Raw genomic sequence first — 27,964 nt, 5'->3', positions numbered from 1 at the left:
CGGGTCTCTCTGCAGGTCTGTGCAAGATCAGTGGGTGGGGGGATATGTGGGGAGTTGCCTCCCTACATGGTCGAGGACTGCAGTGTGGAGCAGCAGAGGGCGAGGACGCAGCGCTGCTCACCGGTGAGAACTTTCTATGCCTCTATTCTCCTCAGATCTGGATGATTTCACTTGACACTGTGCATGGGGCTTTTTTATGTGAGTGAGTGAGCAACTCCTCACTCGTGTGCAGCAGGTCTTCAGGGCTCTTCTCCTCTTTGACAAGATGTTATTGGCCATTAAAGTGAAATGACGAGTCAGTGGGACAGCAGGAATGTAAATGTCTGCAGCAGAGACAGGCGAACCGGGGCCAGCGACTGTGACTCTGTGGCTCGTGTGAGGTCAAGTGGAAGCTGGAATATATGAAGAAGCCTTTGAGCTGGTTCCAAGTTTTTCACTGGTGAATTGGAGCATGTACCTGCAATCGTTTTCCTGTTAATGCCAAGAAAGATACTTTTTCTTCACATTATTATCAATAATAATTCCACTTTAGATTAGGGAACCAACTAATAAGGTAATTACATCCTTCTTTGGAGTTAATAATTACAGTGTTATTACAGTGCTCCAGCATAGATCAAAGCCGTGCTGAACAAGATGTGCTTCATGAAACAGTTATTTATTAATGGTCAATGCTTACTATTGAAAGTGCATTAAGTTAATTTTATGATTACATTCGTTTGTGTGGCTGTGGAGGGGTCAAAGTAGTGAGTGACTGACCCCTTCAGGTCAAGATGTGAGACGGTAAGTCATCTGAGATCTCGAGGGTTAATGGATGCCATGAGGATGACCAGGACACAGGAAAGGAAAGAGTTAACATCAGGCTATAGCGGCATTAAAATGGCTAAACTTCTGGCTTAGAACAAGTGATGATGTCACTTTATTGTTACTAGTTTCAGTTTTACTGCTTCATATCAGGTCCAAGTGTAATTCCCTAGTGTCCTGGAACCAGAATCTCCCTGTAAATGAACACGAAGACGCCTGTTCTGGAAGAAGAACATCAAGAAACCCGCACATATGTTTCCCATATGACGAGGATCTTTGGTCTTTCTCCTCGTTACATTCCTGGTGTGCTGAAAAAGATGAAGGCCTCTGTCTCTTGTCTTGAAGAACAAACTCTGTTGCAGCTGGGAAGAGTTTTAAGGACTCTGTTTGATGGTCTGATGCCAGTAGGACTCACCTGTGTGCGGGTGACTTCTCAGCGCGGAGGCGTTGGTCCTGCGGTTTCAGGGGTTTTCGATGTTCACTTCGGAGTCTGAGCTCCTGGTTCTCAGTGGGTGATGTGACCGTGATGAGGCAGTAGTTGACTTCTTTTATGTGTCACTTGACTCAAACTTGATTCTTGATTCTTCTAGTCAGAGAACTGACATTCTGTGGTCTTGTTTGCACTGGCACTTCACTCACTTAACAGCCAGCATCAGCACCAATATTGGTTCCCCACAGGGAGCGCTGATTTAGTTCCTGAAGGGATGAGCGCAAAGATAAAAAAATAGAAGGATCTTGTCGAAACTGAACGGCATGAAAGGATAAATTGATCTGCGTATAGACGCCAGGACACCGTCCAGCTTCTGTTTTTTTAGGCATCGCTATCTCTCCCGAGCTCAGCATCGTCTGCTGGGTCTCATTAAAAGTCCAGATGGCGAATGCAGCGTGTTCATGTCGACACAGACATTCCTTAAATGCTGTCATTAAGATAAAAAAAACAGATGTGTCTGGGGCTCAAATTGCATTTAATGTTCTAAGTTCTAGTCCTAGTATGATGTAGTGACAACTTCCGGCCACACGATGGCGCGCGTCTGAAATGAGCGCTAAGACACCTGTTGCCACTAAGACTTTTACGTTGAAATGTCAGTGCAGGTGAGCAACTCGAAATAATAATGATACATATACTTTTTTGTACTTAATGAGTAAGTGTTGAGGAAGTTGCTGCGCTTATCATATTCACTGTGGTGGTCATTTAGTGTTTTAGCGACGCTAATGAACGCGCTCTACCGGAAATAGACACATAGCTTATCGAATTTTCCTGACGAGAGGAGTAAAATAAAGTAAAGTTGAGAGGTGGAAGTGGTGGGAGCTGTGGCAGCGATGTTGTTCGGATGATTTAAAGTAAACCCTTAAGCCTAAACGTTTATTCAGTGGCGGTGAGATGCAAGAGATATATTTGTCTCATTGGCCTACAATTGTCTGCAGACAAGATACGTTATCTGAACTAGGATAAAACGTCTTCCTAAAAGATAAACAGTCATTGACTTTGATCTAGAAATGTGCTGCATTGCCCTGTTTCCACTGAATAGACAGTCTTAAGTGGAAAAAAAATGCCACTCGATGTCATGGACGTGACACTGCTGCTCAGTTAGATTCACTTTTAGCTGCATATACTGTATATTAGGAGAAGATGAGCGGTTGCTCTGTGCATGTAAACATTGACATCGTGTGTGCGTGCATGCATGTGTTTGGAGAGCAACTGCTGCCTTTTATGGTGGTATGGGTTTTTTTTACTGACACACACTTGAATCAATTTTTTTATGATTTATTTCTTTAGTTCCTTTAAGGTTCCAGGTAATGCCTGTGTGTCATTTTGACCTGAATTTTGATCGGAAAGAAGTGAGATTTTTTTTTAATTTAAAATGAAAATCATATATAAAAGCATGTTTGCCTGTTTACAACCATGTTTTTTTATTTATTTTTTAGTTCATTTTAATTGACTTTCTCCTTTGATGCTGAATTAATTTGTTTACTTGGAGTAGAGCCACAGGATCCCAGTTGTATTGAAGTCCCATGTGGTGGTTAAGATGGGCAGTTTACATAGACTTCTTTTAGTGTGAGAGTGTTTTTTGGCATTCTTCGCAATGGGGGAGAGACGACGAAAATCACTTGCAGCCTTGTTCTTGTCGTAAAATAAATGGCAGGAAGCTCTGTTTCAGATGGAGATCAAATGTATGCTGTGTCTGCCAACAACCGCTTTATCTGATGTCTTGTGATTATTACAAGATGGCGCACTGCACAGCAATTAGAGTCGGTCCGTTTTCTAAGGAGATGAGTTAATTTCCTGTGGTGGACGACAAAATCAAGCGGATAACCTCTTGACGCTGAGGTTCTAACTCATTAGGCGCAGCTTGGTCTTGTCCGCCCGATGAAGAAGGTTTCCATCCTCCAGAATGACTGCAGTGTTTGTCAGATCTGGGCGAGTGTAAACAACAGCCACTTCCTGACTCTAAACAGGAAGTGCTGGGTGTGTGTTCCAATGTTTACATCTGCGATATTAACGTACTTCGCCACTGCAGGTTGTCTAAATTTTCACAAAACGTGACCCATTAATCACGATCAGCTTGTCTTGAGAGACGAATTTCGCTTGACGTTTATTTTTCTGAAAACCGAAAACATTCCAGCTTAATTTGAGCGTCTATTTCCAGCTCATGTCTGCAGAAGTTCAGTTTTGTGTGCTGACGTGATCAGTTTTTGCTCTCTGTTTAGCTCAAGAGAAACTAGTGTGATGCTAGATGCATTCTCATTTCGCACCAGTTGACTTCCCAAGAACATTTAAAGATGCTGCCAGTGTGGCGAGCTACTCCACTGTTTTTTGAACAGATCCAGGTTACTTATTTTGAATCCAAGGACCTTACAAGGGGGTTATCGTGTTAATCCAAGTGGCATCAGAATGTCATGTACTTTGATGTGATAAAATGATTCAGCAACAGACGCCTTCAGTGCAGTCGTTTCTGTTCAACAAGTTCGATCACCAAGTGATCCTAACTATTTTGCTGCTTCTACCTGCAGGTTCACCAGACTTGTGTCCTGCTGCTGAGGTGCCTTGGAGCCGGACATCCTTTCTCTGCCAGGTATTTTTATTTGATGGTTTCTAGAATGGAGAAACGTTCTTATGATCAATGGATAAAAACATGGCATACTGGAGCTTGTCACCACCTCAGCCTGTTTAAGAGTCAAACATGCTTCCTCTGCACTTCAAGTGGAAACTGGAGTTGTCAGAGCATGTGACCTGCACAAATGCTGTAAAACCAGACTTTCAGAAGTGGCAAAGTGTTCACTTCCTCACTCCCCCCCCACATTTTAGGGAGAGAACTCGTGCGTACATATTTTTAAGCTACATTTACAAAGATCCCGCCAGAAGACTGGCTCTTTCGAAGTGTTATATAAGAGTTTAATTGATGTGGCCAGAGGTATGCAGGAAGATCATGAGCGTGGTCCATCAGTATCATAGACTGTGATAAATCTCCTGTCAGGAGAAGTAAGAAATCGATCAAACAGCTTATTGGAACATGAACTGGCAGGTAATTCTTGTATTGTGAAAGAAGTAATGACAACGTGGTCTTCGGGTCATGAAGGTGCTGGTCTGGTGTAAAAGGTTGTCCAGTGCTCTGGGTTGGACTTTGTGCCCCCATCAACAACAATTGGTCAGTAATGAGTTATTTCCTCCTGTAGCACTAACTGTACTTGTTTTCCCATGTGATCATGGTGAGACTCATGGAAATACTGAGGGTGTTCTCGCATCTGTCCGGCCATGCTCCCAGCTACTGATCAGAAGCAGACTAAACAAACCAACACGTTATTTTTCTGTAATTTTGGCGACATCACGACTCTCTCTGAGTCATTGAAGAAACCCACTGGCTTTCCAGACCACGAGTGATTCACTGATCAGACAAAAATGATCCAGTAATCACTAGCACAAACTATGAAATTGTGGTATTCCAAGTCCAAACGGAGCCTTGGCAGATCGACCCTCAGTCTGGTTGTGGAATTTATAGTAGAAATTGATTTACTGCCCAGGGTCATTTTTGTTTGTTAGTGACATCATGATCTCTCAGTGACTGAACGTTGGAAGGAATTTAAGTTTAAAAATCCAACATAGTGGAAACATTTCTGCTCGGGTCATTCATTCAGCCACTTGTCAGGAAAAGCTGATGTGAAATTTGACTCAACATATTGCAGGTGGTGTCTCTACACACAAGTGTAATCAATATTCAATATATTCTCTATTTTAGGGCAGCATGTAAAATATCAGTTCTGATACTAATGAAAGCTCCTTGAAGGGAAGCCTGATTTGGGTCATCCAGATTTTGCGCAGCATTCAAGAATAGGGTATTGAGTCACTTAATGTGTCCCTCAGCTTGTACATTGAACTATCTGCCTTCGACCAGCGTGGTCAAAGAATGGAGAGTGACGATCATGATCAACATGAACTGAGGTGTTTAACACAAATGTTAACATTGGAACTTTAAAGGAATTTTCTGTGGAGCTCCACGTGTATACAATATCACTCTGAAATAAGCATACTGTCAGTTCCCAGTTACTTCACCCCAAAGTCTTCCTATCTTGACTGCACTTTTTTTTAGATTTTAGTGAGAGTGCTTTTGGAGATAATGTGCAAATGTAACATATTTATCTATAACAGAAAATGAGCGGGTAAATTAATCAGAGCAAATGTGGATCAGCACCGTGTTAAAGAAGCACAGACTTGCACCAGAACATAATAAACCAGCCAGGCTTAGTCACAAGTCTGTTGGCAGCAACAGCTTAGCCATACATAAGACACATGGAGGTAGTTGAGCATGAATGGATGTGAAACCGATAAAAAAAAATCGAAAAAGTAATTTTCCCCCTTGTTAAATCATGAGTTGAATCACTTAAATTGAACAAATCGAAGTAGGCTACTAGATCCCCCCCAAAAAATCTACAACCCAAAGATACTGTAGGACAAATCAGGAACATTTTGATCTTTTACTCTGGAAAAGGATACAAAGCCATTTCCAAGGACTCGGGCAATCACCATTAGAGCTATTATTCATAAATGGGGAACACAAGGTGTGGTGGTCCAACCAAAACGACAGCGCAGTGCATCACATCCACGATGTCCGACGAACAAAGGCGGACTCACTGCCTCAGTTAAGGTCAGTACTCATGACTCAGGAAGACAGCAGGCAAAAATGTACGGGGGAGTTGCAGGTGAAAACCGCTGCTGATAAGAAAGGCTCATCTTACATTTGCCAGGAAACATCTTGATCATCTTGAAATCCCCACGACTTTCGGATGAATATTCTGTGGCCTCACGCCACGCAGCACATCTCACAAAACATGGCTTTTCTTCAGCTCGCTCTGGGGATGTGGTCAGTCATCTGGATGGTGTAGACATGGAAATGTTTGTGGTGAATGATTCAGATAGATCCACTGCATTAAAACAATGTTCAGATGGTGACAGTGATGAACGACCATTGTTTATCATCGCCCCAAAACTCAGCTGTTGTGGTTTATTGTGAAGGCATTGATGAGGATCTGCACACTAGACTGAGACGATATCCAGCTTTGAGGAGCTTGCTGAGCCAGATGCTACTGGTTGCTGGATCCTTGAAGTAAAAACCACAGGCTACATTTGCAGAGCTGCAGTTGTAAACTCTCAAGACTTGGAATACCCTACACCTCTGTGAGTTACCTGGACCAGGAGAGGCAGCAGAGTATTGAGGTGATTGATAGGGCCATTTGGACCCAGACTTTGGCTTACTTCTACGACGTCTCTGAGGGAAGAAATTGACAAATGATGTAACATGTGGTCATGTTTAAGGTTTGGTCACCAGCCCGGGACCAATAGGTTGCACATTGGAGGCTGATTCATTCAGAATGTCTCAAATAAGGTTGACTGGACTGCAGGGTCACCTTCACAAACTGGTGAACAACTGGTCTCTATTATCACATCTTAATGTTGTGCTGTAAATCTTTAACAAGTTCTTCTTTGGCTTGTGTGGTGATCTCCCCATCTCCCTGTAATCCCTCTCTATGACTGGCTGCCAGCAAAACTAAACCTCCCCCGTGGACTGGACCCATAAAATCGCTGGACTTGTTGCCAATTTGGCTTCAGGAGAAGATTCTGTTGTAGGGTTTCACAGGACCTGTTTGAGCTACTCTTGGTGGCCTTACCTTCAGGACTTTGGTTTATACAGAAATAAGAGAAACATTGTTGTCTGGTCGTTCTCTGCAGGCATCAAAGTGTCTTTTCTGCAGCCTCAGCATTCAGAAGCGGCCTTAAATCATTTCCGTTCTGGAATCAGACCTAGACTGATCCAGAGAGAGCAGGCTGACAGTTCTGGATCCAGTCTGTGTTTTCAAAACAGCAACAGAACACTGGCGGTGAGAGCTTGCTAGTCTGAATCTAATGTTTGGCCCACTTCCCTCCAGTATCTTAATGGTCCACTTTCTGAACCTTGTCTTCCTTTTTTGGCTTTGGTTCCATACTCACGGTTTAATACACTTGTTTACTGTAGTTTTGTTTTCATCAGCTTTGTAAATGTGTCCGCTTTAGCAACAACTTACACGATTTTTGAAAGTGGATTCTGACGCCCAACACTCGATCAGGACTGACTGTGGATGGCAATTGCTTTATACTGATATACATAGTAAATTCCCTTTCTAATTCCCTCTTTTGTCGATTGAACACGATGCCTCTCCCTCCTGCTTTTATGGGATCTCAACACTCTCACAAATCACTGAAGGGACCAACTCTGAGACAATCATGTTTTGAGAAGGATTCCATTCCTGCTGTAACAACTTATTCGTTGCCAAGTCTACTGCTACAACTGGGGAACTGGTCACCCTGGACGCCTTACTCTCCGTCTGCACATTTGGCTCTTGGATTTGGTACAGAAGTGTGGCTGGTTTCTATCAGCGCCTGCTCTAACAAGGATCTATACAGTGAAAAAAACAGCATTCCACTGTTTAGATTTCATGGGCTCAACATCTGCATTTCAAACACTCTGGTGCTAAATCACAAGAGAGGCTGGAACTCCCGCCGTACTCAAGTTTTGTAATGTAAAGCATCAAGAGGCCATGGGCGGGGCCTGTGGGGCCCACCGTCCTTGGTGTTTGACAGTTTGTGTGCTGCCTCTCTCTACATATTGCAAACACGTGACATGTGTTAGTGTTTTCATCAGTATGGATATAGTCTGCCCGGATTCCTACCTGTGAACTTTGACTAACCCACATGTAGAAGGTTCACACTTTGATTTGACTCATTTGACCTTCTATTGGGTTTGTGTTGGATAAGTGTTATGAGTGACAGAAAAGATATGTTGCATTAAGTGATTACATTGCAGTGTGAGAACGGGAAATAAAAGCTGGTTGACATTCTGAGCCGCTCATGGCAAGATTCAATCGTTCTGGAAAAAAGGCTTGACTGACCTAAATGGAAGACTGTAGATCTTAGTTCTTGGTTGACTCACTGAAGTGAGTGTTTTGAAGTGAACTTTGTGTGTCATTACTCCACGTGTCAGGGTCCAGGATTAGGGTTGTTTTTGTTGGGGTCCTGAGCAGGGTGTTTGTCTTCCACCTTGTCTATATATGGTGTCAGAAGTGCAGCTGCTGGTGGAGGTAGACTGAGAGAAGCTTTGCACTCTGTTAAGTGTTTGGAAAAGTGACAAGCCAGGCCAACGCAGCAGGTCACCAAGGTCTGTTTCAAATACCAGCCACTAAACCGTCACCCGTGTCCTCATTTGGACGACGAAATGAGTAGATGCACTGAGGGGCACAACACTCAGCTCAGCTTGATTTCCAAGACAAATGCCTGAGTGACATCATATAGTGATGGTGATGACATAATGTCAGTGTAGAGCTTTGAGGTACAAGTAACTTAGGACCAGTCACTCCACAAAATATTGCTAGATTTTATAGTGAACTTGAAACTGTCTGGTCTCCCTGATGCTGGTCAGAACTTTTCACCCTCCAGAAACAATATTTACATTCCAACAACAAGTTGACAATCAGGCATGGACTGATGAAACAAACATCAAGTTCATGAGCTGGGAAACATCTGCCGTCAAGATGGCTCCAGTATTTGCACCAGCCTGTGTTACAACTTGATTCACACAGCGGGTCTGTGTCTTCATATCACAAACAATAACAATGCACATGGTTGTTAAGTACATTATCTTTGAGCAATGCTCATGGTGAAGTCGAGTCTGAGTTTTGTCGGTACCTTCAACCTGATCCAGGTCGGAGGCGGTCTGCAGTTCTGCTCTTCACACAGTTCCTCTGTACCAGCTGTTTTGAATCAGCTGTAAACTGACTTTGACTATCTGCACACAAATATATAGACAGGAGTAATACACATTAGCATCTGAATCCTGATTGACCCTCTTCATGCGAGCTGACCTTCATGACATTGGCATTGTTACAGATGTTCAACATTCAAATGCAAAGTAGTAGTATTTCCCCCTTTCTCAAGCTTTGAAACAGCTTCATCAAGTCATGAACCAGCTTAGATCCAGTTTCCTTCCTCAGTCCTGTGAAGGTCGAGTTACGGATGTTGGCTCACCGATCGTTGAGTTTTTGGGCTTCAATTTCACGGTGACGTGACAAACATGTACTTGACTGACTATGAAAAGCTGGCGGTATGTGGGGTTTGGCAGGAGTTCGGGGTTCGTGTGTAATTGGTTTTGAAAGTATTTACACCTCTGTGTTCAGATTTAAACAAAGGTGCGACAAGTTTGCTGAAAGTTTAGGAAGTTCTTTTCAACGACTCGCTCCTTAATACAACTTCTCCTGGAAAATCTTCTGAATCATTTTTGGCATTTGTTTGAACTAGTAATTATCAGTGGTATCAGTTTCTGGTAAATGTAATGTCTGGTTAATGACTGATAATGATTAACATTTGCACAGGTGTGAGCCACATTGTCATAAGACGTCATGAGCGTGGCACGAAGAGAAGAGATAACATACAGCAGCAGCTGTTTCAAAGTTAGAAACACATTTTTGTCTGAGAAAATACCAGTGTATGGTTGGTTTTTAAGTCTTGAATTCCCATGATTTTCTTGGGGATCTTCATTTTAAACACGGTATGTTCCCACAACCTGGCAAATGATAAGAAGTACTGTTTAAAAATGTTGTGTAGACATGTAGTAATGAAACACAAAGATGGAGTGGAGTGTGATTCTAAGAAACATCAGCTCCAGGAGGAAAAGACTAGATCTGCTATTGTTGTTAGAGAGTCTTAGAGCCTACAGGATTCCTTGATCCCTGTGTGTTCAAGAGCTCTCACACACACAAACACACACAGCCTGACTTCACCGTGTTGCTCTTTGGCAGTGTTTGAATGAAGCCCGTCGAATCATTGGGCCTCCTGCCTCACTTTAGTCTCACCATATCACAGTAAATTTTCGTTCCTCCAGGCAGCTTTTCTTCAGCTTGCTCTCGTCATCACTCAAGGACTTTTAGGGGTGTTGGACTTCAGCCGACCTCTGGACAATATCCTCATCAGAGCAGGTCCAAACAACGAGGCCCCCTGTTCACTTTCCACGTCCAAACGTTGTTTCACACTGCTTAGTTGAGAAAAGGCCACCTCTGACTAAACAAACAGTGGAGCTTGGTTGGAGGTCAGTGTAAATGCGGAAGGGTAATAGCGTGGTGGGATAGTGACGTGTTGGTCCTTTTGGCCGCGCTGTCATCGGAGCCCTTGGCCGTGATTACCTTCACATGCTTCACATTAGACCCGACCTCATTTCCTCCTCGCTGGGCCTCCAACATGTGGCAGGTGATTACAACCAGGCTTCGAAAATGTTGAGGGGCTTGTGTGTGCCGATGTTTACATGCCAGAATTGACGGCCTGATAGACCAGCACTAAAGCTGGCTACACTCGCTGTTCTGCAGGGAACCCTCTTACAAGTCAGTTCCAAACTTTTGTAGAGCCTCCAGTCTGGCTGGAACTTGACCATGCTGGTTTATTAGCTCTTTTACTTCTCTCCTGTCGGAGTGAGAGGTGGCCGGAGGAGGAGGTACCATATTGAGAGAAAGTTCTCATTCTGGAATATGACCACGGTTACATAAGACTTGGTCTTTTTGATCTTTAATTCCATAGCAGCTATGTTACCATGCGGCTGGCTGCCAGGCTGTATGAGACATGTGCTGGGACACCATCTGTCTGGTCAGATCCACATGATAGGAAACGGTGATAGGAAGGAGTTCATCATCTGATTCCATTATTCCTGTGTTTGGCTAGCTATCACACTAAACAAGAAAACACTTCACGATTTTAAAAAAAATGAGTTACATTCCTGCAGCACTTTGACTGTATAGCATCTGGCTTTGCTGCTTTTTCCCGCATCCAAGTTTCAACCTGTACATCCCAGAACGCTGAGAACTCTGCACTGAACTTTCTCAGCAAATGAAGCTGAGGATTACTTCAGCTGTGGTGACACACTTGACTTATCTCCAGTAAAAGTTACACAGTAGGACTTGAACCCAGACAGTGTGCAGGATACAGAACCATTAGTTAGTAAGTGACACCAGATGGAAGCTAGTTTTCAGACGTCAATAATACCCATCCAGAGGAATAGAACAAAGACGGGGGGCTGCAGTCAGAGGAAAGAGGGCTAGGCTTCCCTCCCCTCAGAAACGTATACAGTGGTATTTCCACGCCAACCAAGTGGAATAGTCTCAATAAATGTTCTACACTTTGGTGGTCTATTTGATGTCGCCTCTACCGTCTTGTTTGTCTTTGTGTATTCGTGGGAAATTGGGTAAGCGGCAAAGTCGGAGTGGGCATGGCTTCCTCCACATGTGTGTTTAATAACACTTCTATCTCTTTTGTTCTCAGAACGACAGAAACCAGAGAGCAACATGGGGGCAAGGCGGAGTTTTCTCCTCGCCTTCGTCCTTGCAGCCTGTTTCTATGGCACCGCTGCACAGAGGACAGGTGGGTGTGATAAGACGGTGATTTATTTTCCTGCATACCAGCATGTATGGCATCATTCAGGCGCACACTTGGAAGCATGGCCACACTCTCACACACACACACACTTTTTCTCAAAGATTGTTCAGATGCAGTTGTGACATAACATTTGCTAAACCCGGATTCAGTTAGTGAATCCTACAGACCTGTTCACACAAACACCTGCAAACGTCATGAAAACAAGGTCACTCACCTGTATATTATCAATGGCAAATAAACAAAAAGACACATACTTGCAAAGGCACTGTAAAGCTCACCCTTGCAATTTCAACCAGTCGTTTCTCTCACATACACATGAATGTACCTTTAGACAAGAGGAACATACATACAGACATGCTATCTTTTGTGCGCTTACACACAAGCACTAACACGCGCGATTGTGTTGCAGAGCACATGTATGTCGTTTGGCATATTTGTTTTTAAGCACAAGTTTGAGCACACTTGCGCTGTTGAGCACAAGTTATGAGTACACATATTGCCCAGTGTTGTTGGTATGACTACTGAGGTTTGAAGTGTGACTGTCATAATTTGGCGTTCCATCCGCTGTATGCCACCCTTTCTGTCGTCCACAACCATTTGGGTCGTGCAGGTAAGGCCATGCTTCAAGCACAATGCACCTGTGCAGCAACAATCCACAATTACTGCCAACTGCTCCTGCGCGTTTTCTGGCTTTGGTTCCGGCACTGCGTCCACGTGCTTCATCTGAATCGCTTTCCAATTCTGCTGGCCACGCTACCAGGCTGAACCTGTGCTTCCTGTCTCAAAGACCAAGTGACTTAACCACCTTCCTCTTAGTATGTACCCAAGAGGCGGTGGCCGACATCGTCTTCATGGTGGATGGCTCGTGGAGCATCGGCACGGAGAATTTTGAGCAGATCCGACAATTTCTATACACACTGGTGAACAGCTTTGACGTTGGACCCGAACATGTTCGCATTGGCCTAGTCCAGTACAGCACCACTCCACGCACAGAGTTCCTGCTCAACTCCTTCCGGAAAAAGTCTGATATCCTGCAGTACGTCAGCAAGATGCCCTACATGGGTGGTGGCACCCAGACCGGCCAGGGTTTGGACTTCATGCTCAAAACCCACTTTGTAGAATCATCCGGCAGTCGAAGAAACCAGAACATCCCACAGATCGCCGTGGTTATCACTGATGGAAAATCTCAAGATGACGTGGAGGTCCAAGCCCAGGATCTGAAACAACAGGGAATCGTCTTGTATGCCATTGGTATCAAAGATGCCGACGAGGAGCAGCTGCGAGAGATTGCTAACAAGCCATACAGTCAGCATGTCTACAGTGTGTCTGATTTTGGAGCGTTACAAGGAATTTCTCAGAGCATTGTCCAGACGCTGTGCACAACTGTAGAGGAAGCTAAACGACAGCTCCTGCAGTTGACCAAAGGTAACAACAGATTCCCCCAGTTTGACTGTGTATGGTCTGGTAACGCCCCACACTGGTGACAAGATTGAGCAAGGTGATTTATTCAGTTATTAAACAGAATTTCAGTGCCTGTTCCAACATTAATGGAGAGTGTCACAGTTCTTCACTGGTAGCTTTTCTATGAAATCCCCATGACCGATGAAGATATTTGATTTTTCTCAGGTCAAGCCGAGTAAGACTGTGAGTTTGGTGACGTTCAGATTAGGTCCTCACACAAGCCTTATTTTGAGGGTTGAAACTACAAAATAGCTAGGTTATTATAATGGGGTTTTAGTTTGGTTTAGAGTAAAGGTTACGTTCAGCCATTTGTTTTAAATGGTTAGGTTTAGGGTCAGAGGCTGGGGAAAGCCTTATGTCAATGAGAGTGCTCACTAAGATAAGACAAACGTGTGTGTGTGTGCGCGTGCCTGCGTGTGTGCCTTCGGATGTGTTGACTCAAACTGAATTCGATTAACAGACATTTTTTGTACCTCACTTTCAGGAGGTGATGTGACAAAGACATTTACAGATTTACATTTCTTTTCATGTGCTATTCTTATTTTTCCTCACAGTTGTACAGGATCACACAACTTGAATTTACAGAGCACCAGTGTCTGTGAAGATGGGCATGTGGTACCTTCGCTAAGCTAAAATGGGACTTCTCCATTTGTTCATATACAGATGGAATTATTTCTTCCTAAATCTCAAGATTTGGGTGTTGACTTCCTGTTTTCTTTCCTCCAGAATGTGCCAAAGCAACCGAAGCTGACATCGTCTTTGTGGTGGACGGATCCTCCAGCATCGGACCCAACAACTTTCAGGAGGTCCGTGGGTTCCTTCAAAACTTGGTGAACGGCCTTGATATCGGCCCGAACAAGGTTCGAGTGGGTTTAGTACAGTACAGCGATGAACCGTACCAGGAGTTTCTGCTCAAGGACCACATGGACAAGACATCTTTACTAAATGCAATCGTCAGCTTTCAATACCGCGGAGGGGGAACAGAAACAGGCAAGGCCATCAACTTCACCAGGGAAATGTATTTCAAAGAAGAGGCTGGGAGTCGAGCCAGCCAGCGTGTTCCTCAGATCGCTGTGGTCATCACTGATGGAGAGTCCATTGATGACGTGGTGGTGCCGTCGAAGGAGATGAGAGATCATGGAGTTATTGTTTTCAGCATTGGGGTGGGTGGCGCAAACCTGAAACAACTGAACGACATAGCCAACCAGCCGTCTAGTCGCTTCAGTTTCTACATTGACAGCTTCCAGACTTTGGAGAGGCTGACTGATGCTCTGCTACAAACGGTTTGTGTCTCCATGGAAGACCAGCGGCAAGGTGAGCCCACCACGTGACACCTTCACAATAACTGGGTGAAAATAGAAATGATTGAAGTTTTTACCCTGGTCATGCTGGAGTCCTTCAATGTGAAGTCTTCTGTGTTTATCCTCTCAATATCACACATTCTCATGTGTTCATGCTTTTTTTTTCAGCCTTGGCCGAGACTTTTGCAGACATTGTCTTCCTGATCGACAGTGGAATCAGTCCAACAGAGTTCCAGCAGATGCGCGGAACTATTGTTCGTCTGATCAGCCAACTTAACATCGGCAGTGCTGCTTACCGCATCGGACTGGCCCAGTACGCAAAAGAAACCAAAGTAGAATTTCGACTGAACACTTACCAAACCAAAGAGGACACTCTAGGAGCATTCAGGAAGTTTCGCCTACGTAAACCTCAAGCCAATGAGCCTCGAAACCTGGGAGCTGCCCTGAAGTATGTCAAAGAGAACCTTTTCTCTGTTGAAGCAGGAGGTCGAGTTGATCAGGACCATCGCCAAATCCTGGTACTTCTGAGTGGACAAGAGTCCAGCGACTCTGTGTACGGACAGGCACGCTTGATCAAAGATGCAGGAGTGACGGTGGTGTCATTGAATGCTGGTTCAACTTTGTCTATCGATTCAGTTGTTGGTGCTGCAGTGCCGGTTGATGTCGTCACACGGCAACTGAAGGTTGTGTCCTCACCACGGTTGTATTTCTCTTCTGTCAACGCTGCTGTCACCAGCCTGAAGACTGTCTTTGAAGGTCACGAGAAGGAGTTCAAGGTCACTGAAGGAGGTAAAACATTCTGCAACCGATGGCGCTCGGGCTACATCTAGCCTGCCAGCAAATTAATTGTGGCACTAGAACTGTTGTTTTTTTAACACCTTATTGACAATTGAATTGCTGCTGTCATGATTTGACATGCACATTTTTAATTATATTACACCTCATATGGCCCTGTGTTTCACTTGCAGTGCCCTTGAGCATGCACCATGTGTGTAAGTCCTTGATCATTTGAGTCGCGACATGTCTATATGTGAATGATGTGAAATAGTGATCCAAAGGATTAACCCCATTCCCAAACCACATCTTCCTTTCATGTGCCTTGCTGCGCAGGAAGTGCCACAGAAGGCAAAACATGTGCTTCAATTGAATGCCTACTTTGAGACACTACTTACTGCTGAACCTGCTGCATTCCAGGCCTCGTAGTTTTCCTAGTTTAGGCTCAGCAAAGGGTGACCATTATTCTTCTTTCTGATTTGCTCTTCCTGCAGATTGCGAAGCAGCTAACCTGGCGGACATTGTCTTCATTGTTGACGAATCTGGAAGTATCGGACAGCAAAACTACAAACTTATCCGCTCTTTCCTGTACTCCGTGGTGAATGATCTCGAGGTGAAGCCAAACCAAATCAAAGTTGGTATTGTGATGTTCAGTGATCGGGCGTCGTCCGAGGTCTACCTTGACACCTTCAAAGACAAGAAGGAATTGCTGAAGTACATAAAAATCCTTCCATACCGTGGTGGTGGTACCAACACGGCGGCAGCTCTGGAGTTTGCAGAGGAGAAAGTTTTCACCACGGCGAGAGGAAGTAGGAAACGCATGGGGGTGCAGCAGATCGCGATTGTGATCACAGATGGAGAGTCGCAGTACAACGTTACCAAAGAGGCCGCCAGTCTTCGACGTTCGGGTGTGACGGTCTATGCTATTGGAGTCAAAGACGCCAATGAGGAACAGTTAATTGAGATTGCTTCTCATCCGGCTAGCAAGTACGTGTTCAATGTGGACAGCTTTGCCGCGCTGAAGTCAGTCAAGCAAAAACTACCGAGGGCCCTCTGCAACAACATCATTCGACAGGCTGTCAGTGTGACAACCAGAAGAAGCGGAATCAAAAAAGGTTTGACTTCTACTCCACTTTTCTCTCAGATTGAATCATGTGACACCGAACTGTTCTCTTTTCTCTCTCAGGATGTACTAAAACTGATGAAGCTGACATCTTCTTTCTCGTCGACCACTCTGGAAGCATTTATCCAAATGATTTCCAAGACATGCTGAAGTTCATGACTGAATTCGTCCGCACCTTCCGAATTGGCCCAAAGCACGTCAGAGTGGGAGTGGCTAAATACTCAGATGATCCAAACCTAGAATTTGATCTTAATACGCACACAGACGCTAAAGCCTTAGCCAAAGCCCTGGGTGAGATAAAACAGCTTGGAGGCGGAACAAATACAGGAAAAGCCCTGGATTTCATGTCTCCACAATTCGACCGAGCAGCAAAAACACGTGGCCATCAGGTGAAGGAGTACCTAGTGGTCATTACTGATGGACAATCCGCAGATGAAGTGAAGGTGCCTGCTGATAAGCTGAGGTCACAGGGTGTCACCGTCTACTCTATAGGAATAAAAAGTGCAGTTGTAGCTGAGCTGCTGGAGATTTCTGGTGACTCAAAGAGGACTTTTTTCGTCAACAATTTTGATGCCCTGAGACCTATTAAAGATGAAATCATCACTGACATCTGCTCCAAGGATGGTAAAGTTGAACAGAATATCATTCCCATAATCTGATTGTCATCCTAAATTCTTGTTGCTTCTGTTGACAGCATGTGAAGACGTGCCCGGCGACCTCATCTTCTTGATCGACAGCTCTGGAAGCATTGAAACGCCAGAAGACTACGGGAAAATTAAGGACTTCATGGTGGCTGTGGTCAACAGGTCCAACATCGGAAGGGACAAAATCCACATTGGTGTCATGCAATTCAGCGACAATCCGCAGATGGAGTTTCCGCTGAAAAAGTACTTCACCAAAGAGGAATTGAAGACAGCCATTGGTGGCATGTGGCAGCTTGGTGGTGGCACAAAGACTGGCGATGCCATCAGGGAGCTGACAAAGTATTTTGATGCCGCCCAAGGAGGACGCCCAAATGTGAAACAGCGATTGGTAGCAATCACGGACGGAAGGTCACACGATGACGTAAAAGACGCTGCTGCGGCTCTGAGGGCAAAGGGAGTGACCATTTACGCCATTGGAGTGGTCAACGTAAACCGCACCCAGCTCCTGGAGATCAGTGGGGCCTCAGAACGAGTTTTTGTACAGAGAGACTATGATGCCCTCAAGGAGCTGGAAAGTGAGGTTGCACTGGAATTGTGTGATACAAAAAGAGGTGAGCATCTTCAAAACATACCTTCTAAGGTCTATTTCAGAAATACAGGGTACATGCACAACTGTGCATGATACATACTCAGTTTCACAATGTTGTTTTGGTCAAGTATTGAGTTGTTGCAGCTATAACTTATAAATAGAATAGAGAGCTCCATCTGCTTTGTTGATCCCAAGATGTGAAATTACAGAAAAACAGAATAATTCAGAGGTGAATGACTAGGCCCAAGCCTCAGCTAGAGTTTATAGTAACTAATCTTTTTGCTTCCAGACTGCAAGAAATCAGACATCATCTTCCTTGTGGACGGGTCTCAGAGCATTGATGAGACAGAGTTCCAGAGCATGCAGACATTCATGGCTTCCATTGTGAATCAGACCGTAGTGGGCCCATCAGACACCCGGTTTGGAGTCATCCTCTACTCTACAGAGGTCAAGTCTATCTTCACCCTCAAGAAGTATGATTCCAAACGTGAGGTTCTGCAAGCAATCGCTGAACTAAAGTCTCTCCATCAAGACACACACACGGGTGAGGCCCTGGAGTTTTGCCTTAAAGAGTTTGACGCGGTGAATGGGGGGCGGAGGGCACTCGGCGTCCCCCAGTTCCTCATGGTGATCACAGACGGAGAAGCCACAAACCCTTACATCCTTGAGAAGCCGTCCAAAGCCCTGCGCGATGCTGGAGTCAATGTCTACAGCATCGGGGTGGAGGAAGCCAACCAGGACCAGCTGAAGACCATGGCCGGCCGCGACGACCACGTCTTCTATGTCAACAATTTTGACGGCCTGAAAACCTTGCTCAAGAGCATAACAGATTCCCTCTGCAATGAAAGCAACCTAGGTGAGGTCATATATATATATATATATATATATATATATATATATATATATATATATATATATATATTTTTTTTTTTTTTTTTTTTTTTTTTTTCTCTGTTGCTGAAATCTAACCCCCCTGAACAGAACTAATGGACCTTTCTAATTCCTGCAGCTTGTGAGAAGCAACAGGCAGACCTGGTCCTGCTGGTGGATCAGTCCGGCAGCATTAAGGTGCATGAGTACGCCATAATGAAGAATTTTACCAAAGATCTGGTGGGCAGCTTCCAAGTCAACAAGGATTTTGTTCGAGTGGCTCTGGCCCAGTTCAACAGTGGCTTCCAGCATGAGTTCTTTCTCAACCAGTTTTACGGTGTGGAAGATATTTATAGTCACATTACAGGCATGGTGCAGCAGGGTGGCGGCACAAATATTGGTCTGGCTCTGGAGCGTATTCAGGCATATTTTGAGGCTTCACGTGGCAGCCGTCGTTCCTCTGGAGTCTCACAGAACCTGGTGCTCATCACAGACGGAATGTCAGATGATGATGTGTTGGGTCCGGCAGTCAAACTACGGGAGATGGGCGTGGTGGTCTTCGCCATTGGGATCGGCAATGTCCACAGTCTGGAGCTGCAGCAGATCACTGGATCTCCCAAGCGTCTCTTCACTGTTAAGGACTTTGATGCATTGAAGGAGATCAAGCAGACAGTGGTTGAGACTATTTGCAGTGAACCTGAGGATGAGCCAGGTGAGTTCAGAGTTGGTTGTGAGCCCCCTCTCTTTGTAGTGTACTGAAGAACTGGGAGCTCAGAACCACTAGTTTGATTTGGTTATGAAAGGCTCGGCTTGAACGGAACTGTGATTTTAAATCTTAACTGTGGGAAACCACTTAATCCTGTCAATCCTTGTTGATCCTAGTCAGTCCTTGTTATATAAAAAAAATGAACAAAATAGTATGAATGTGCATGTGGTCCCTGGACTTGGAATCTTGGGTGAAAATTTCTTTTTTGATCCACAGATTGCACCATCGACATTGCAATGGGTTTTGATATCACCAGGAGATCTTCTCGTGATTTGCTGGGTGAACAGGTGAAGCTGCGGTCTTTCTTACCGCACATAGTCCACTACGTCTCGTCGATTCCAGGCTTGTGCTGCACTGGGCCAGTCCCCATCAAGCCCAACATTGCATTTAGAGTAGTGGATCGCCAGGGCAAGTTGTTGGATGACTTCAACTTCGAGAGCTATAATCAGGACATCATCAAGAAGGTCATGAGTCTGACTCCATCTGAGCCCACATACTTCAATACGCCAATGCTCAGGTCCTTTGGGGAGAAGTTCAAACTACAGTCAGGCGCCGGGGTTAAGGTACAACCCAATCCTCGCTAGATCACTCTTGACTGTTTCAAGCAGTGTTTTGGTTCCAACGTTGATGCCTCCATTGTGGCCTTCAGATTCTCGTGGTCTTCTCCGATGGACTGGACGATGATGTGATGAAGCTGGAATATGAGTCTCATCAGCTCAGACAAGCTGGTAAGGTTGGAATACTTTTTTCTCCAACTCTGGTCACAGCAGAGAGTCATTCTTGTGTCATTTGGAGGGCTTGATGCTCTGCTCGTGGTTGCACTGGAGGGAGCTCAGAACCCGTCCCAGCTTCAGATGGTGGAGTTTGGCCGCGGTTTCGGCTATAAGGTTCCTCTCACCATTGACATGCCAAGTGTGGGCAGCACCATCCTCAAGCAGATTGTGAGTTACCTGTGCTGTTTTGTAAGGAAAAAAAAGGTTAAATTGTGGTTAACAATGTTTTGGTACTTCATTATGATGTTGTGTCCTGGCATCATAAGCAAATGTTTTGTGACTTTTATCTTTGTCCTACAGGATACTGTGGCTGACCGCGAGTGCTGCAACGTCATGTGCAAATGTACTGGACATGAAGGCGTCAGAGGATCTCGAGGCGGAACAGGGGAAAAGGTAACTATACAATCCTGACCACTGATCACCAACACGTAGATACGAAACCTGCTCTCCATGTTAAACATTAAACTATAGTACAGTGACTAGGTTCATATAGGTATTACTTTGTTCCAGGGTGCACCAGGACAGAAGGGTCATGCCGGATTCCCTGGAGAAGATGGTGTGGCCGTAAGTTCTGTTTTTTAAAATTTTTTTCACAAGGATTCTACATTAAAGGTCATAATCGCCAGGCTCATCTCACCAAAATCTTCTTGTCAGTAATTTATTTGAATATCCTGCAGGGCGAGCGGGGCCTACCTGGACCAAGTGGACCCCAGGGAGTCCAGGGTTGTTCTGGGATCAGAGGAATAAAGGTACAGTCATGTCACACGAAGTCACACAGTGGACCTGGTACTGTTGCTGGTGATGACATTAAGTGTTGTGCTGTTCGTTCAGGGTTCCAGGGGTCTCCGGGGTGACAGGGTGAGTCACTCTGTTCTCCTTGAATGAAGTCCAGGTTCAGGAGAGAGGACCTGACAGAGTAAGATTTCTGCTCTTGCAGGGTGAGAATGGAGAGGACGGGCTGGACGGAGTGGATGGAGAGCAGGTAGGACAAATGGTCACTGGGCCCTCCTGTGTCTCGTGGGTGTTTGTACATTGGCATTGTTATTGTGTAGTTGATATCGAAACATGTCCCATCATAATGTTAGCTGGGAAGTTCTGATCCAGTTCTTCTCTTCATAGGGATTGACGGGCAAAGATGGGAGTCGTGGAGCGAGAGGACATCCGGGAAACCCAGTACATCAATTTACTCCTTATTTTAGTTTATTCATGAAATGATATGTTCCTGTCCTGTCTATAAAATGATCTGTTGTATTTCTAACTTTCGTTCATCAGCCACAGTGAAAGTGTTTTCATCAGTGGAATTCCACTTCAGCTGTTGAGTGTTGACCTTTGGACCCCATCTGGATGACTGACTGGTGCAACTGTCATCCTCAGGGCGTCCCAGGTAGCCGAGGAGAGAGCGGTCTGAACGGACAGCGAGGACTGAGAGGAGATCCGGTCAGTACCAGTACTTAAAGTTACCACTCACCCGGACTTGGATAACCACTTCCTGTTGAGTGACATGGTTCACTTGACTGCATAAAGGACTCTTGGCGTCTCTGGAGTAGTTACCAGGAAGAATTACTGAGTCGTCGTGTCTCCAGGGAGACCTCTAGTGGACGCCATTGCCACCACATACATTAACTATGTCACAAAAACTGATACGATTCATCAAACCAGAAGAAGAAATGATGTGACTTGTCCATTTATTGTGATTTTTTTTATGTTATTTTGACCCAGAACCCTCTGTTTTAGCATATACTGTGTAGATTTCTGACTCTTGTTATGTAATATTCACCTCATAGTTACCCTGATCCAGATACTGCTGCTGATCATCTGGTATAACAAAGAGCATTTCTTGATGCTGACTGACTCAGTCTTTCTGTGACAGGGTGAACCAGGGACTGACAATACTGTGCCGGGGCCCAAAGGAGAGGTTGGGAATCAAGGTCTACCGGTAAGAACTTCAATGACGACATCTCTGCCCAGAAAGTGGTCTCAAGACTGTTGCATCTGAGAAGCAGTTCTGACTCAGAGTAAACATTGTGAGGATGTTACAAGAGCTGCTGAGCAACAGGAAGGATTTACCTACTGCACTTCAACTTTTCAAGTTTCAAGTTCAGTGGTAAGATGTTTTATGGCTGGTGGGGAGACAACTCCGGGTTCTCCTGGTAAAACAGTCAAGGAAAACAATTTCGATACAAGTCAACTGTAGAGTCTTCGTTCAGGTTGATGGAGGTGTTTTTGATCTCCTCAACTGGAGTGTCATGATGTATTTCCACAGGGTGAACCGGGAGAAGATGGAAATGCAGGCGAGAGCGGTGTCTTCGGAGCCCCGGTGAGATAATGCTCTTTGATTCTGCAATCCCAATTTAACTTGTAGGAAAGTGGCCCAATATGTCTTAAATGAGAAACAACGTGATAGTTTGTGTTTCGACATTGTTGCTGGCATGTTTGCTGGAGTTTTTCTGCACAGCCAGTCATTGACATTGTCAGTGTCGTCGTCCAGACACAAAAAGGAGATAAATTGAAATTGAGAGCAACGCTGATGATAACTCACACCAGATGTTCACTGCACATCTGGACCTCTCTCTCAACAGGGACCTGATGGGAGGCGAGGGCCGCTCGGCAACAAGGTAATGCCACATACAAAACGTGCTGTTGGTTGTTATTGCACGGAAACTATTCACTTGTTGTGGCTTCATGCAGGGTCCACCAGGAAAACCTGGCGAGCCAGGAGTCCAAGGTAGTCCTGGTGCTTCAGGTCCACAGGTGAGCATCTGAAGAGAGAATCTCAAAGGGAATAGGACAGTAATGTTTCTGCATTGCTTGTGCAGGGTCCAAGAGGATCAAGAGGTCCACCTGGGCCAAGAGGTCCTGCTGGTCTCCCTGGACGTCAGGTTGGTCCACAACGAGTCAACTTTCATCACGCTGATGACCTTTCCAAACAGAACCAAAGATTAGGTCTGAAAGTAAAAGAAGACCCACAAAAAAGAAAAAAAAATGTGTAAAACACATTTCAGTCGTGTATGTACTTAAAAATAAATTGAAAACCCTTGCAGACATTCACATGACTTTATCACGATCATTCAACTGGTAACACTTGCCTGGTAACAGATTAGAAAAGGAAGGTGACTGATGTGCACACAGTTTGTTCAGTAAACAACAACTCTTTCTCCAGTTACGAACCACCTTTGGTTCTTTTGCAGGGCGGACCAGGCACACCTGGGAAAGCTGGCCTGGCTGGACGTCGCGGAGCCAACGGACAGAAGGTGAGATACTCCATTGACCTGGAGAATGAGAAACAATAAACAACATCAAACCTTCACAAACATCTGAGATCTCACGACTGTCGACAGTCAACTACTCATCCAATGTTCCTGTCCATGATCTGCACTACAGGAAGCCCTTTTAGGTCAAACGCTGACTGACATTTTACTTCCAGGGCCAACCAGGCGAGCCAGGAGAAGCTGGTGTTCCGGGTTCGATGGGTCCTCGAGGAATGCCAGTAAGAGCCTGTTCTCTTGGCGTTAAGCCAGATGTCTGACTGGAATTTGAATCACATGAATAAACAAACTTGTGAATTCAAGTGACCGGTTTGGGTCTTCAGACTAGCCGTATGATGTGTGTTTTTCAGGGCCAGGATGGGAAAGATGGGTATGGACCCGAAGGACCAAAGGGCGTTAAAGTAAGACGGAGTTGCATCTGGTTTTTGGTATGTTGGAGCTGCCTCTTTAAATGCCGTCCTGTCTTCCAGGGTGATCCTGGTTATCCTGGCTACCCTGGACTTGTGGTGAGCTCCGTCACCTCCACTCGAGTCAGAGCAGACAAGTCATTTTCTAGAGCCAAGTGTCCCAGAAAAGAAACAAGTTCGCAGTCCCCTGTTGTACCGCAATGTTTCAGTACGGTTCACTGGGAGCTGAAGTGGCAGACATCTGACCCAGAATGTCTCATTTTGTTTGTACGGAAGCAGACGGAGACGCCTGATAACAGACGAGTCATGAGCATGTTTATTTAATTCTCTATCAGCTTAGAAATACACCAGCCACATGCTAACAGCTAACTCCCTGTGATGGATGGTGTCCAGACTTCCTGATGTCTCATTGTGATTCATCCTTTGAAATAAGGAAAGATCAATGGGCTTTTGTCTGCATTTGTACACAAGTGTGTTTGTGCTGGTGTGCAGGGGGAGAGCGGGCTGCAGGGTCCTAAAGGTTACCCGGGGCGTAAAGGGAACCTCGGACGCGGGGTGAGTTACAAGTCTCCAGGGAGAAGCCGTTCGGCACATCACTGACTTCTGGTTCCTGGTTCTGGTCTCTGCAGGGGAACTCTGGAATTCCAGGAGAGTCAGGTGTTGTCGGAGAGCCGGGTTATCCCGGACACAGAGTGAGTGCTATCTCAGAAAGGTTTGGTGAAGTGTGTCGGAAACTGCAGTGAAGTGACAACTGTTCCTCTGATGCGTCAGGGCCCTCGAGGTCCACCTGGGAAGACAGGCAAGACAGTAAGTTTCCATCATCCATCCTCTCGTTCAAAAACCTGTTTTAATGTCACGTGTCGCTGCAGGAGTGTGAGCTGATCACCTACATCCGAGACAACTGTGGTGAGCAGACACAGCCACACCCACTCACCTGTCTGCCTCTCTCCTCTAAGCTCTTTCTTTCCCTCCTCAGCTTGTTCCATCGGTACGTACGCCTCTAAATGCCAGGGAGATCTGAAGCAACCAAATGTCTTCAGGCGATGGAGCTTCCCAACACTAGTGTCCATTTTAGACTGGGAAGTTTTTCTTCCTGGATCAAAAGAGTCTGACTCTTCTGTGCTCCAGATCGCTCCAGCTGCCCATCCTTCCCCACCGAGCTGGTGTTCGGCCTGGACATGTCCGAAGATGTGACCCCAGCCGCCTTCGAGAGACAACGATCCGCTCTGCTGTCCCTACTGGATGAGATCAGCATTGCTGAGAGCAACTGTCCCACTGGGGCACGTGTGGCCGTCGTGGCCTACAGCACCTTCACCAAGTACCTGATCCGCTTCCAGGATTACCGCCGCAAGACCCAGCTGGTCGAGGCAGTGAAGAACATCGCCCTGGAACGCAGCACCAACAAACGGCACCTGGGATCGGCCATGCGCTTCGTGGGCCAGAATGTCTTCAAGCGCATCCGGTCTGGAATGATCATGCGGAAGGTGGCTGTGTTCTTCTCTGGAGGTCAAGTTCAAGATGTCGCCAACATTGTCACCGCCACCATGGAGTACCGTGCCCTCGGTATCGTGCCTGCCGTCATCTCGCTGAAGAATGCGCAACTGGTCAGCCGTGCGCTGGAGGTTTGAGCAGTTCCTTCCTGTCTACTGTATTATGGGCAGACATGAGCGTGAAGCTCTTCAGAAGGTCTCACTGCTAATGGTTTCCTAATCCTGCGGTGGACACTAACAGGGTCTGCTTCCACCCAGGTTGACGACACTGGGAATTCCATCTTCGTGGTGCTGGGGAGGGACGCCAGCGCCGACCTGAGGAAGATCAGGAACTGTGCCATTTGTTACGGTGAGCACAAGCTTCCTGTTGCTGGAGTTGGTTCAGCGGAGAGATGAGTTGCTGCTTTTCTTCCAGACCCGTGTCAGCGCTTGGAGGAGTGTTCCTTTATCCAGGACCCGCCGAAGCCTCAGGAGGCCGACGTGGACCTCGTCATGGTGGTGGACAGTTCCAGAGAGGTGCAAACGGACGAGTACGCTGGGGTCCAGCAGCTCCTAGGCTCGGTGTTGGAGCAGGTGGCTGTGAGCCCTCAACCCCGTCGGCCCGGTCCTGGGGCTCGAGTGGCGGTGGTCCAGCAGAGTGGCCTGAACCCCAAGTTAGAGTTCGGCCTTCAGGCCTTCCAGAGCCAGGAAGCCATGAGGGAGCACCTCGTCCGGAACATGCAGCAGCAGCACAGCTCCTCTGCGCTCGGCCAGACTCTGGAGTTCAGCCTGCAGGAGGTTCTGCTGAAGGCAGCGCAGCCCCGCAAGAGAAGGGTCTTGTTCACTGTGGTGGGCACCCAGACCGCCTACCAGGACCAGGCCAAGTTGCACTACATGTCCCAGAAGGCCAAGTGTGAGGGGGTGGCGATCTTTGTGATGACGGTGGGTGACCGCTACAACCGCACACAAGTGGAAGAGCTCGCCAGCCGACCCGTCCGCCAGCACCTGATCCATGTGCGCCAGCTGAAGTCTGAGGAGCAGGGCTACACCCAGCGCTTCTTCAGGGTCTTCCTTTCCGCTCTCAACAGTAAGATCCCACCCCACCTGAGTGTGTCATGCACAAGTCTCATTCTCTTGGTTTTGTTTCAGAGGGCATCAATACTTATCCCCCCCCTGCTGTGAAGGAGTCATGTGACAAGCTGGATGGAGGGCAAATCTTCATCAGTGGGTAAAGACAACAGTGAACAGCCACATGTTATCAGACCTGGAACAGACTGACGTGGTGATTATTAAGAAGGTTCTGTGTTCTGGTTCCAGGCAAGAAGGTTACATAGAGGTCGCTGACCAGGTGCCTGTCAACTTCGAGGAGCAACTGAGGAGCAGAACTCAGACGGGAAAGATGAGCGTCGACACGCTGACACCAACAGACATGAAAGGTGGAACACACAACAGAACCACACTCGCACTAGCAACACCCCTCTGATCAAAGTGGCTCCTCCCTCATGCCAGCAGGCATCACGACAGTCTCCAGGTTTTGTTTTCTTCTCCCTGTCGTCTTCTCTTCACGTCTCTCACCTGCATCTTTAATTAACAACATGAATGAACCTTGGCGCATGGTAGCATGTGTCCTGTTGTGGCGCAACATTACTCCCCAGACTCAGCTGTACAAACTGAGGGAACTCCACCGGTGGTTGAAAAGGTTCCTGTGTCTGCTTGTACCAGCAGCTTGCCGTCGTGTAGCAGTGCAGTGAAGGGGTGACGGCCTGGTTCTGTCCTAAATGTGTGTCCATATTCTGCTTCCAGCCCAGTGTCAGTTGCCTGCTGATACTGGTGTCCACTGTAGCGACCACATTCAACTGTGGTTCTTTGACAAAGACGTCGGTGCATGCTCCCCCTTCTGGTACGGAGGCTGTGGCGGCAACGCCAATCGCTTTAACACGGAACGTGAATGTTTACGGACATGTGGCGCTCCTCGTAAGTCTGACACTCTCCAGAGTCTGTGGTTGTTCCATCAGTCACTTCTCGTCTGTCACTAACAGTCAACATCATGTCCTCATGAGACACTTCTCTCACCCTCATCTCATCCATTGGTCCTCCTCATCAACACTCTTGTCCACCACCGTCCTTCCCTTTGGTGTCCATCTCTCCCAGTTCAATCTATTGAAATGTGGATGTGTTGCTACTTACCAGTAGCAGCAAATACGTGTAGTTAAGTCCCTCAAGCTACTGAATATGAAGATGCAAAGGAGTCTCTTGGTCTCAGTCCACTCTATTTCCACATCATCACCAAGCTACTTTACTATTTCCAGACTCTAAACATCTGCTGAGCTCAAGCGCCCCTCGCGTGCTCACAAAAGGTAAGAACCAACCCCCCAACTTGCCTTGTCCGTCACTGTGGCTAAGGACTCCACCTCCTGTTGCTTCCCCTGCCCAGACGCCTGCTTCCAGCCTCAGGACATCGGCAGCTGCCAGAACTACACCATGATGTGGCACTTTGATGCAGATCAGAGCGAGTGTGCACGTTTCTGGTTCGGCGGCTGCGGTGGCAATGACAACCGCTTCAGCACGCAGGACGAGTGCGAAAGTCTGTGTTTGATCAGGAGCCACTGAGCGAACCGCTCTGGACACTGTCTCCACGTCAGCATGGACGTTTCGTCCCCAAGGTTTAATAAGTGATGTGTGGGGTTTGCTGATGCCTCCCCCCTTCAGGTGGTTCACAGGAACATAAGCCAAGACTTCCTAAGAAATATTTGGAAAAAAAACAATAAAATGTTTTTA

At 46.2% G+C, this 27,964-nt stretch overlaps 1 protein-coding gene across 4 annotated transcripts; it reads left to right on the top strand.

Annotated features, from left to right (window-relative positions):
- The first annotated feature begins 46 nt into the window (after nt 1–46).
- LOC128772162 (collagen alpha-6(VI) chain-like) lies at nt 47–27,964 on the top strand. Of its 4 annotated transcripts, XM_053888291.1 has the most exons (43): nt 47–123; nt 3,814–3,875; nt 11,630–11,728; nt 12,560–13,168; nt 13,931–14,518; nt 14,674–15,294; nt 15,774–16,394; nt 16,466–17,026; nt 17,097–17,657; nt 17,925–18,491; nt 18,645–19,217; nt 19,488–19,834; nt 19,921–19,999; nt 20,067–20,212; nt 20,345–20,437; nt 20,555–20,608; nt 20,722–20,793; nt 20,876–20,902; nt 20,982–21,026; nt 21,164–21,217; nt 21,419–21,481; nt 21,915–21,980; nt 22,308–22,361; nt 22,624–22,659; nt 22,733–22,795; nt 22,861–22,923; nt 23,233–23,295; nt 23,469–23,531; nt 23,661–23,711; nt 23,781–23,816; nt 24,210–24,272; nt 24,347–24,409; nt 24,489–24,524; nt 24,587–24,623; nt 24,694–24,705; nt 24,846–25,339; nt 25,466–25,556; nt 25,623–26,273; nt 26,336–26,414; nt 26,504–26,622; nt 26,990–27,160; nt 27,496–27,543; nt 27,621–27,964. In XM_053888291.1, the coding sequence occupies exons 3-43, from the start codon at nt 11,653–11,655 to the stop codon at nt 27,794–27,796; spliced, it is 8,292 nt and encodes a 2,763-aa protein (XP_053744266.1). In that variant the 5' UTR covers nt 47–123; nt 3,814–3,875; nt 11,630–11,652; the 3' UTR covers nt 27,797–27,964. The 4 variants fall into 4 exon arrangements, with proteins under 4 accessions (XP_053744266.1, XP_053744267.1, XP_053744268.1 ...); XM_053888292.1 differs by lacking the exon at nt 26,990–27,160; XM_053888293.1 differs by lacking the exons at nt 27,496–27,543; nt 27,621–27,964 and adding an exon at nt 27,226–27,489.

Source organism: Synchiropus splendidus, chromosome 15 (genome assembly GCF_027744825.2).
Source record: "Synchiropus splendidus isolate RoL2022-P1 chromosome 15, RoL_Sspl_1.0, whole genome shotgun sequence".
In the NCBI taxonomy this organism is placed as follows: Eukaryota; Metazoa; Chordata; class Actinopteri; order Syngnathiformes; family Callionymidae; genus Synchiropus; species Synchiropus splendidus.
Note: the sequence above shows the minus strand (reverse complement) of the source record. Positions and strands in the feature narration are given on the sequence as shown.